The sequence below is a fragment of the Seriola aureovittata genome, chromosome 5, assembly GCF_021018895.1.
Source record: "Seriola aureovittata isolate HTS-2021-v1 ecotype China chromosome 5, ASM2101889v1, whole genome shotgun sequence".
Classification (NCBI taxonomy): Eukaryota; Metazoa; Chordata; class Actinopteri; order Carangiformes; family Carangidae; genus Seriola; species Seriola aureovittata.
This window is the reverse complement of record NC_079368.1, coordinates 2,111,934-2,124,564: the sequence shown is the minus strand read 5'-3', so window position 1 is coordinate 2,124,564 and position 12,631 is coordinate 2,111,934. Positions and strand designations below refer to the sequence as shown.

General features: G+C 42.8%; 1 protein-coding gene across 3 annotated transcripts in view; it reads right to left on the bottom strand.

The window, feature by feature from the left end:
* Window positions 1–12,631, bottom strand: part of LOC130169174 (tight junction protein ZO-2-like) — a 121,762-nt gene that overhangs the window by 40,775 nt on the left and 68,356 nt on the right. For all 3 annotated transcript variants that reach the window (XM_056375660.1, XM_056375661.1, XM_056375662.1), the window contains 2 exons: window positions 991–1,044; window positions 11–135 (listed from right to left, as the gene is read on the bottom strand). In XM_056375660.1, the coding sequence (XP_056231635.1) occupies window positions 11–135; window positions 991–1,044 (179 nt within the window). The remainder of the gene's footprint in view (window positions 1–10; window positions 136–990; window positions 1,045–12,631) is intronic.

Sequence of the window (12,631 nt, the reverse complement as noted above, 5' to 3'; positions counted from 1 at the left end):
ACAGACTTACAAGAGTAATCCATCAGCTGGTCCTCCCTGCAGCACATCTGACACGATGATCGACGTCTCGCCATTCTCCATGTTGGGGTTGTCACGGCCACCTGACACAGCAATACCAAAACCCATCTTAGAGTCCTGCAGAGAGAGAAGCCGGGAGGTGAACACAGTGATTTTATTAAGGATCTCTGAGAACAACACTGAGACAAACAGAGAGTCTGAGCTGGTGTGGTTTACTTCCACCAGGCAGTTACACAGGTTTAAGGAAGGATGAATGGATGGAACTTATGAACTGACATATCGGTGAACAGTACCAACCATCAAACTCATTCTCATTAAAAAAATGTAATTTCTTTCAAAATGTCACATTAGTTGTGTATAAGCCTAATTTCTATGAGACAGTGTTCCTGATGTGAGTGTGAGTGGTGCAGCTCTCTGTGGTGGCGTGGTCTTTCCAATACACTGTATTGACCGCAGAGTTCAGCGAGGAGAGGCAGCCTGAGGGTGGGTTAGTGAGGGACAGGGCAGGTCTATTTTTAGGAGAATGTTCATTTGTATTGTAGTAATGTGGGTCATGTATTCCACCGCTTGAGACACTCTGTAGTGAATGTTTCATTTAGATTCTAGGTAGTTTTTAACTGAGACGTATATCCATCGTAGATCCTGGACCTCACACCTGGACGTCGTGGTGGACAGTGTGATGGATACTTTGTGGACAGTTTGATGGACAGTGTGGTGGATACTGTGGTGGACAGTGTGATGGTCAGTCTTATGTTCTGCTGTTTAACAAGTATAATTCACTCCCTCCTCCAGCCTACACTGTTACAGGAGAGCTACTCGGGGACTGAGAGTTCATACACACTAGACAGATACTGAAAGAGTTTAAGACTATATGAAGATTTTCATATCAGGATTGAGACTTAATTTATCAGTGTATTGGTTGGCCTCTGACACTTGAGGTTGACGAGTAGATAGATGGATGAATCAACTCACCCGCTGCAGAGTGACTGTGTACTGCTCCCAGACCATCTCCTCCATCCCTGAGCTCTGTAAAGACACAGACACAGCAGGGTTAGCAAACATAAATAGTTCTCTGAGAATTAAGTTTAAGTCTCATCCATCCAATAATCAATCAACAGATTGGACTCTCCATAAATGATGATGACTCACTCAGACATACATTTATCAATGAATGAGATTCTGCCACACCTTTAACACTGGCTGCTATCCCCTTGGATAACATGTAACACCATTGAGGGAAATGTTGGATCATTGATCAGAAGTGTGTGGGAACACTGGATGTTTATGATTTATAGCAGGGTCCAAAAGTATGAAACCATTCACACCACTGAAGTGGATTTAATTCATTGGATTAACAAAAAAAGACGTCCCTATCATAAACTGATTTTTCATACAGTTCCCACAAACTGCACTATATCAATATATATTGATATTGTGATATAAAATGAAACTGATAGAGGATTTCATCCATATCCCACACCCCAGGTTCATTTCCAGCCAACAGCGTAACACTGTCTGTGGGAAAATGTGTAAATGTTACATGATCAAGGGCACCACTGAGACAAAGTTATGTATTAATAACAATCTGCATAAAAACCACACACACACACCAGAGGAACATGTGTGGGTGTGTGAACTGACCTCAGTGGGAGAACAGTCAGTATCAGTATATGTTAATAACAGTATCCTGCTTGTTGTCCTGTCTGTCTCACTGCCGGGCTGGTGTGTAATTTTAATTGGACAACTATTCCAGCAGGCATCTGCCCTCATCCCTTTCTACCTCATTGCTCTCACACACACACACACACACACACACACACACACACACACACACACACACACAGTATGCTGAGCCCTGATGACACTGATGGAGTTGGGCAGCTCTGCTCAACTTCAGCTGCTTCTAACAAGAGTCGTGAATGAGAGACAATAGAGGACAGGAGGGAAAACTGGGGGAGGTGAAGAGAAAGAGAGGTTATCATGAAGAGATGTTTTCTCTTTTCTTCTTTTATGTTTCCCTTCATTCTGCCTCCTCTAGTTCCACTCATTAATTTCTGTTTTTCTCTGAAAGCTCTCATAACCTCCAGAGAACAGCATCAGCTAGTTTGAATCAAATGTGGGGGCAGAGAAAGATTGTCACCCACTACTGCAGAGATGTTGGGTTCAATTCCCTGTGTGTGTGTGTGTGTGTGTGTGTGTGTGTGTGTGTGTGGAGCCAGTGAGCGACCATCTCCTTGTTGCTGTGTTGTATACTACACTGCATGTGACTCAGATTAACCCTTTTCTGGAGTCTATCACTTAGCTGGAGAAGATCTGACTGGGATTAAAACATTGTTTAATTAAATGTGTGGTTTGGAGTCAGTGAGCAGCACTACAGTTATACTGAACGTTCAAGTGTACGTGATGAGCTAAAACCTGCACTTTTGTCTAAAACCAGTTTTGGAATAACAGTGAGTATGATAGTTTCTTTAAAAGAGTAGATCAACAGCTCTGATATCACTGTTAGGTGTAGTTACAGGTGCAAAAAGGCACATTCTGACAACACCTCAGCTGTCAGTGATGCTGACTGCGCGCAGGGGTGAGGAATGATTAAGATACAACATTACAGTCAAAGACTTAATAATAAATAATAATAACAACAAAAAAATTCCTGGGGAAATTTTGAATGTGCCTGCTGCTTGGTGCGTGAACTTCACTCCGCACATTTCAATCTGTACAAAGGACGTTATTTTCAGTTTCATTCATCTCGTAGAGACTTATCGTGACACTGACCTCAGTCACTGCAGGTGACCCTCAAAAAGCCATTTGAAGCTGTCATGACTGGCCAAAATAACCTCACACTGATGGTTCCTACTCAAATTTGTCCCCACAACCATAGCAAGACATGTATACACACACGTACATGCCCTAACAGAAGTTGATCTGCAATCAAGCTATACCACTATATCCCCATATAGACGCTTCTAAGATCGAATTTTTATTACCTACCGTACCTTTTTGACTCTTATTTTGAAAGTGCATCCATGTCGTTGAGATGGCGTGTCTGTAAATTTATGTGCATATGTGTTTTGCAGTATAAATTGCATAAGATTTTGTACAACAGAGCCAATGATTCCCTCTTACCATGTTGAGACTTTTAATTTGAAGGTTAATCCAAATTGTGGGATGGTGTTTGTGTCTATATGTGTGTTTTTATGTAGAGCTGCCCCTCCAGTAAGTTCATTTTAGCTGGTTGAGGCTCTTATTTTTTTAAGTAAATATCAAAAAACTAAGATGGTGTTTGTGTGTGTCTGTCAATGTGTGTGTGTGTGTGTGTGTGTGTGTGTTGTGTGTGTGTGTGTGTGTCTATAACTGTGTATGTGTGGCAGTAGGGCTGTCTACCATAGAGCCTCCGAAAAGCTTGTGATACCAGGTTGAGACACTTATACAGTTAATATCCATACAGTGGTAATGGTGTTTGAGTGCATGGCGTTGGGAACTGTGCAATACACACCCATTACAAAATCTGACACCGTCTAAAAATGACACAAACCGTAAACTGCGATTTTGTGAAAACCGTTATACTTGTCAAAATACTGATTTAACCCAAAAGATTCTTAAGTGTTGTGACGAGTTTAACGCTTCAACCATTTTTCAGCGTTGAAGTAAAGCAGTAAAGCTCCAAAGACGACTGGTTTTGGTCGTTTTTGGATGTCTCCTCATTCATTCTCTATGGGAATTTTTTCACCTTTTATCGCCATTTACGTCGTTATTCGAATAGCTACAAAACGTCATAGCACACCATTCCCGATCAAGCCACACATATTGATATATATATATATATAGCTGCGGGACTAGTTACGAGCTGAAATTTCGATACAGAAGATGAATAAGTCGAACTTGAGAATGCATTTTCTGCTGAAAATGCATGTGGATGCTGAGAGCTGAATGAGATTGCTGAAGCAATGCGGAAGAAGCTGAAGCAACTGCTGAATTGATCAACCAATTACTCGCAGTTAGGCAACAAATAGTTTTAGACAGTTGTTGATTCAGTTAATCAATGTGGAGGATGTAGTGTATATTACATTATACAGAGGTGTTTCTGTTATTTAGCCTACCTTTAGTGATAAAGATTGGGGAGGGGGGAGGTCTATCAGAACCATGAGTGGACCATGAGCAACACAAGACCATGCATTGAATATGTAGATTTGGTGTTTCTAGAGCCAAAAATGTAAAAACAGGAGCGAGTTACAAGTTTAGCTTTTCCTGGGAAATCAGCTCGTGAATTTGTTTTGCAGTCAATGGGAGAGGTGGAGGGTGCTCCCATCACAGGCTCACTGTACAAATTCTTTAAGTCTCTCTGCTTTTGTAAGTGCATTGCCTGATTAAGATACATTTTCCTACATTGTGGGGAGCAATGATGTGTGTAGAGTGGCCATAAGGATGAGTTAAAGAAAAGTTTTTAGACAAGTTGAAGCGCCTCTCTCCATTCTAGCTATTTCATCACCCACTCTAACTCATGCAGTACGCACCCATTATAAACTCAGAAACTGTCCGAAAAAGCATAAAACTGAAACTGTGATTAACTGAAAACTGTACAAGATAGCAAAAAGCTGTTTACAAGCTTAATAGCTGAAAGCCTTGGGATCTGTTTAATGTTAAACAGAACTCTCGAGGTGAAAGTATGCTGAAGTTATTGCAGTTCAAAAAGGAGAAAGCTTTTCGAAGATATGAACATGCTGTCTATTCATTCCTATGGTAAAAAAATTGCATATAAAAATTCATATGAAATAAACTGTACATATTCGCCATAAGAGAAATATAAGCAGGAATTTCCTGGATACGCTGAACAATTTGTTATTACATTTGTTTCAATCACACTAAAATTCTAGGGCTAGTAGCATGCTGAAAATCACATGGAAGAAAAAGCAGCATCAGCACCTGGACATGTGTGGATGTACACATACAGACACATGGTTCACCACCTGTCACCTGTCTCATCTAGCCTCATTACTGAAGAGCTGCTTCAGGCTGTGGTCATACTCATGCTCCATCCAACTAACACACTCATCATCACCCAGGGAGGGCAGACTATCACATGTTTGAGTGCACTCTCACTCCCTCCATTCAAACACACATATAAAACATCAATGTTAATGTTCAGGTGAATGCCACCACACACACACACACACACACACACACACACACAAACACACACACATACACACACACACACACACACACACACACACACACACACACACACACACACACACACACACACACACACAGTTTCAGAGGGAAAGTCACAGACTTTTATTCTAATAAAATACACTAACACAACAGAGACACTCCCTTAAAAGAATAAAAAAAAAATGTTTAGTATCTACATCTCAAAGTACTGCATATTTACACACACAAACACACACACACACAAACACACACAGAGTAAGGACCCTAAAAATAGTAAAATAAGTAAAATAAGTGAGAGTACATTATTATAAAGATGTGTACTAATATCTGTAACACGGATTTATAAATAAACTGAAGGATGTGATTATGCAATCTGAACTGACCCACAACGAATTAATTAGCTGTGATTTCATCTACAACACAGTCATCCAGTAAACTTTATTTGACTGTGACTTCAGCCTAAACATCAAGACCACTACGATATATCATTAGCCACAGAACCGGATCGACATCGGGTGGGACAGACACAGACGTTGTGATTTTGATCTAAAATCACACACTGAGCAGCATCATGATGACAGGGTTTTTGGTTCAGGGTGAGCAAGTAATGCAGACATAATGAGGGGTCTGAAGATGAGGCTACAGTGACTGACACATGACTGAAGTGAAGTCAAAGATTTCTATTATTCCCAGTTCACACTCTCTGAAACTGAACATGATGCAGCCACAAACACTCTATAAATCCTCCATGTTAAAGACTTCATATCTTTAAAGACTTCATGTCTTTAACATGTAATACATTGACACGCACACATTCAGTTCAATATGAGATTTTAAAGCAGCAGACACCCTGAGGACATCACACACACATCAGCACACTGTGATCTCTGCTATATATCAATATATCCATCCATCCATGTCCCACCAATCTGAGCAGACAGGAGTTCCCAGCAGGTGCGTAGAGGACCACAAGGCTGCCTTTCAGCTGTTCAGTGTCCAACCCCCTCAGCTGGATCCTGGCCCCCCCACCGCCACCGCAGCTGCCCCCTTCCCTGCAGCCATCTGAGGCCCTGGACTTGGCGGTCCAGGTCTGCCTGTAGCGGTGCCAGCTCGGGTAGCCGGTACAGCAGCTGGTCGGCAGCCACTCCAGACTCATGGCTATCAGAGGAGCTTCCTCAGAGCTCCAGTGAGCGGAGCGGCCACCGTCCTCCTGCCCTGTCAAATCCACAAACCTGACTACTGAAATCCTGCCTCAGCATGGTGCGCTCGGTTTACACAACCAAAGCAGGCTTCCCACAGGCGCCAGCGCTTAACCTTCCTGCCTCAGTGTCCTACCTCCAATCTGGATTAGCCTGTGCTGCGGCGGATTAGCCTAGCCCCGGGAGGGAGGAGAGACTAAAAATAACAGCAGACTCACAGGGCCTCCTGCACCTCCTCCTGCTCCCGTCCCGCGCAGAGTCCTGAGCGCTCGCACCGTGCTCCTCCACTTCCTGCGCAGGCCAGATGACATGGCCAGGTAGGAGCAGGTTGACGGGGAGAGACTCGATGTCTGCCAACACTCCTCCCTCCTCTCTGTCTGTCACTCTGCACACTATCCTGATGCTTTCCCTGCCCCTCTCTCTCTCTGTCTCACTCTCTCTCTCTCACACACACACACACACACACACACACACACACACGCAAACACACATACACATGCACACACACTTTTGCAAACCACATTTGTGAGGACAATATTAACTCTACAGAATCACATTCAACATTTCAAATAAAAGTTGACTGGAGGGGGGTGGGTCACGTGATGCAGCAAAGCTAGGTAGATGCTAGTCCGGGAGCTCTCCAAGCAAATCCATTGTAAATCCTCTAAAAAACACCCAAGCGTATTTCTACTTTGGTCAGACAGCTAAATTATGGACCTGAGATCCTGGAACAACTAAATTCAGATAGAAAACTACTCTCAAGAGCGACGACCAAGCTAGCATAATGGCGGTGGCACAGGAACACCTGGACAGAAGAGATTCACTTAGTCTTCATGAGATAAGAAACGGTAACCAAGCCCTCTCCAGCAAACTTGACTCTAAAACTGCAAAAATCATTCAGTCTATCTCCAGACTGAAAACCATGTTAGACAACCTGAGCTCCTGCATAGCTGAAGCGGAAGAGCGCATTGGCACTGGCAGAGGACCTGCTGGTGGGATTGGAATCCTGTGTTCTCAAATTGAGGAAAGGAAATTCCTTTTTGATGGAGATAGTCAACCAGCTGGAAAACTACAGCCGACGCAACAATATACGTGTTGTTAACCTTCAGGAAAGCTGCAAGGGAAATGACCTCTTTGCCAACTGGATTCCAGCCACCATAGAGCAAGAGCATTTCACCAAGCCCCTGATAATACAATGCGACCTGTCCTGATAGACCTGCTTTAATATCAAGATCAGGACAAAATTCTTTGCATCGCTGCAGGGCGGTCCAAAGAGGAGGGTCTCATCATGTATGATGACAAACCGGTGCTGTTTTTTCCCGACCTGAGCACTGGCTTATTGAAACACAGGAAGGAGTATGACCATCTTAAGAAGGAGCTTCAATCTAAGGGTATTCTATTCTATTGCCTTACTCCATCCCTGCAACATTGAGGATCACACTCCCTGATCGATCAACAGTTTTTGATTCATCACAGTTTAAGTTTTATGCTTTTTTTGGGCAATTTTTGAGTTTATAATGGATGTGTATCGCGCTTAACGAGCAGAGGCTGGAGTGGATGACATCACAGATAGAGTGGGAGAAGCTCTAGAACTCCTCTGAAAAATATCTGTGTAACTTGTCTTCACACTTCCTAGGTAGTAGACAAATTTGTGCTGTTTCATAGAATCTTTCTACTTAAGCACAGACTTAAAGAACTCGAATAGTGAGCCTCAAAGTGATGGGAGTACCCTCCACCTCTCCCACTGCCTGCAATACAAATTCAGGAGCTGATTTCCCGAGAAAAGAAGAACTGACTCTAACTAACTCGCTCCCGTGTCCACATTTTTGGCTCTAGAAATACTAAAGTCACATATTCTATACACAAAGGTCTTGTGCAGCCCATGGTCTGCTCATGGTTCTGATAGGAGTTACCATTTCTTCAGAAATAGCAGAAATAGCAAAATGTCACTCAGTGTCAGCTTTGTCTTCCAGTTAGACACAGGTGTTTGAAACAGGACCAGGACAGGCTTCAAGCTCAAACAAGACAAATAATTTATATAATGATTAAACCTGTTTAAACAATGTTAAACCTGAGGGTTGCTATTCTCAACACTCAGTGTCATCTTCAAAGTCTGTAACTGTCTGTAACAAAGTACAAAATGAATGAAATGGCCTCATAACAACTAATGTCACCTGTTTATTTTACTCACAGGTTCTAGTAACAGCTAAGCATGACTAGCTGCTGTAGTTGTTATACGGGAATGTTATACATGTTATGTAATGTTATAGAGGAATCAATCAATTCAAAAGCAGCAATTCAAAAGCAGATCATTTAACCTACATTATCTCAGATCACTACTGTAATGCAGACAAACTATACTCTAATGTTCCGACTGTGTGCACAGAAATACTATTTAACATATTAACTATATTTCTTCATTCTTCCTTCCCTTTTTTCTTCCTTTTTATTAAATCACGTTCACCAAAAATGTGAAGGGAAATGAAAATGTTCACATTTGTTTCCCACCAAATATCTGATGTTTCAGAACAACCTCCAGGTTCTGTAAACCACCGCCACTGCCACTAGATGTCGCTCTAGATGACCATCATCTCAGACCAAAGCAAATGCTTCATTGGCCACACCTGCCATCCCTTCTCGTTCTCAGTCAGATGTTATGAAGCTCAGAGAAATTATCCACTAAACACCCAACAAGAAGCTCAACTGAATAAAGTTACCCTGTGAACACGATACCAATCAAAAAACAATCCAGACACAAGCATTAGCCCATGCTAGCATTACTGCAATCCACGGCAATGCTGGCAGTTAGCCAGCTAGCGATTGCAACATTTGCTGAACACATTCATAATATGGATAACAGGAAGTTAGCTAACATTATCATGTCTACTGTAGCCATTACTAATGAAAGCAGAGTCAAGTTCAGAGTCAAGCTGGGCTCTTTAGCAGCTCATAAGATTCTCCTCTCAGTAAACCCAGGCCAGTATTGGCTCCACGGTCGGACTGGGAAAGAAATTGAGCCTTGGACTTATCCACTGGGACCGGCTGCACGAATGACACTGACGAAGACAGTAAAGACTCTGATGGAGCCGGTAAAAACTTAACACCGAAGAGGAACGACATGTCTTCACTGGTTTTTCCACCTTACTGAATATTAGGGCTTTCACTTCGACATGATCCCCTCCCCTGCGCACTCACGCCCGTCGTACACAGTATAGAACTTAAAAATACTTACACACGCCGCTTCTCGGATGTTTTGGTGTTGTGATTGTCTGCTCAGGACAGCTCTGCTTGCTATTATCCTCCAGTTTTGTAACAAAGCAACACTGCATTATCATTATCTTAGTTTACTGATAGGTCAATAGGGCATGCATTAGGTGAAGTTGATAGAGCGCCCTCTGCTGGATCACAAGGCAAACTACTTCAAATGGTCTGATGCGCTTATAGAGACTGCAGCCTATATTTTGAACAGGTCATTACAGCTTAAATATGAACGTTTCAACCCATGTTCAAACGAATGTTTGAATTTTGAATAAAAAGTGACAGCCCTACTGAATATGTGACAAAAATTAATCAGAAATACAACAATAAGATTCAGTGGGTTTAATTTCCTGCAGATGAAAAGTTTGAAATTATAATGTAAGAACACAACTCAACAACATATATAACATAGGTCTGGGTAAATGTTATAGCTTTAAGGTTCATACACACATCAATGTGTCCACAGCAGAGGACAGGATGTGGGTAAATCTCAGATATCTTACTGAGCACTTTTGATGTATGAATTATTGAGAGACCGACCTGAGAGCAGACCATGATGTGTCATCATTTTACAGGCTGACAGAGGATCAGAGCTGCTCTTACTGTTGTGCTGCATGAACCATGTGAACATCAACAAACCCAGACCACATGAGTTTACCAGAAACACACCGGCTCATCATCCTGCACCTCTACACTGGACCAGACTGACAAGAGACCTGCTGGAATCCTGCAGCACAGAGGGAGTTGATGGAGTGATAATAATAGAACCCTATCACAGAACTTTAGAACCCACTGATCAACATGCATTCTTTGACTTTGTTCAGGAGAATATTCTGTGACAAATGCATGATGTGGTTTCTAAACTGACACCATGACTGGGACTAGGTTTTCTTTGTGTGCCTTTACCTCCATGAATCTGGTTTACTCTGTCAGCTGTTTAACACCTGCCAATGATTCAGGAAATACATCTATTTTACCTGGTGATAGTCACTGCACAGGTAAACCCTGCCTCAAAAACGATGATGGTCTTACACAGCAAACCCCAGGTGAAGAAAACACAAGCATGTCTTCTTAAAGGAAACTGCCTGTGTTGTTTACTAAAAAGTGGACATAGTAGTCATTCCATTGCACATACCCAACAAAGGTCATGTGATTGGTCATGTGACAGCATCACTCACACACATCAACAAGGTGGAGCCTCACACTGTGTTACTGTGGGTAAAGAAAGTGAATATGCTCTCAGATGAACACATGACTGTTGATGTGAACTCACTGGACAATAAGATGAGAGAGCTGACAAAGGAATGAGACTTCAATGAGTGCAGAGTTTCACAGAGACACAGTTGTGGATCAGCACCATCATCAGCTTTCAGATGGTTCAGGTGGACAGTTCTGCAGTCCAGACACTGAACTGTTAGCTGTGGGGCTACGTCCACGCTACATACCAGCTAGTTCTCACACAATCCGGGTTGTTTACATCCATCTGTCTGCTAACCTGGCAACCATGTGTCCGTACATCCATCCATTTTGTCCCGCTTATTTGGGGTTGGGTCTCGGTGACAGCAGGCTAAACAGGAGGTTCCACACATCTCTCTCTCCAGCAACGCTTTCCAGCTCCTCCTGGGGGATCCTGAGGCGTGATGGGATATGTAATCACCCCCACTGAGTTCTGGGTCTACCCTGGGGTCTCCTTCCCCTCCAAGAATCGCCACCTTAATGTGGTGGAGGGGTTTGTGTGTACCAGTAACCCTGGGAACTGTGTTGTTGTGGGCAATTGCCCCTGATAGTGCGTCCCAAGACAAATTGGTCTAAGGGGAGGGGCCAGACTATGACTGACCATGATATGAATGACCATAATATCTTAATCAATTGTCTTGAAAAAGTTGGTCAATCTTTCTGACTGTGTTAAACTGGTTCAAAACATGCATCACAGGGAGAAAGTTTTACGTCAGTCTCGGAGATCATGTGTCTGAAAAACACGACATCTACTGCATGGTTGCCAGATGAAGCTGCCTTGGCCCATTATTATTCTCACTGTACATGCTGCCACTTGCTGATATCGGCAGAGAGCACAATCTATGTTTTCCATAGTTACGCGTATGACACACAACTGTACATCTCTGCTGAACCAAATTATGCTGCAGCTATAAACTCTATTACCACCTGTCTAGCAATAAATAAATGGATGAACAATAACTTCTTAAAGTTAAATGAGGACAAAACTGAAAAGTCAGCCCCAAAACAAAAAGAGAAATGTTGTTCAATAACCTGGGGAAACTCCAGGACTCCCAGGATTCAAGCTTCAAGTCCCACATCAAACAGGTGACAAAACATAATTTCTCCAAGAGAGAGCTCCAGAAAGTGATGCGACTGTTCCAAGTCCAGCTCTCAAATTCTGGTCTGTGCAGCAACAGATAACAAACACAATTAGATATTGTTATAGAACAGAGCTTTATTGAATTTTGTATTAGTGGTGCTGGTCAGAAAAAACAGAAATAATTTGCTATCGCTCATCTGCACCTGCTCTCCCTTTCCCATGACCTCTTCCCCTTTCCCAGGCTTACTGTTTCCACCTAAACAATTCTATTGAATCTGCTGAAGAGTCTCCACAGGTGAGACAAGCTGGTGGAGGATCCCAGGAAGAGGATTTCATGATGTTTAGTACTCACTGTCCTGAGCCAGATCTTTCAGCTGAAGGCTCCTGAAGATTCAGGAACGCCTGGATCAGCCTGACTCCAGTTTTACACCACCTGACTCACAGAGTGTGGCAGGAGCGTCCCCCTCCATCTTAAAAAATCTATATTCATTTTATATATCTTTAATGTCACATGGATGTCGGGGACAATACCTGTGGTGTGGCAAACCGGGGTGGTGGTTCCAATTTTTAAAAAAGGGGACCGAAGGGTGTGCTCCAATTATCGTGGTATCACACTGCTCAGCCTCCCTGGGAAAATTTACTACAGGGCGCTGGAAAGGCGGCTCCA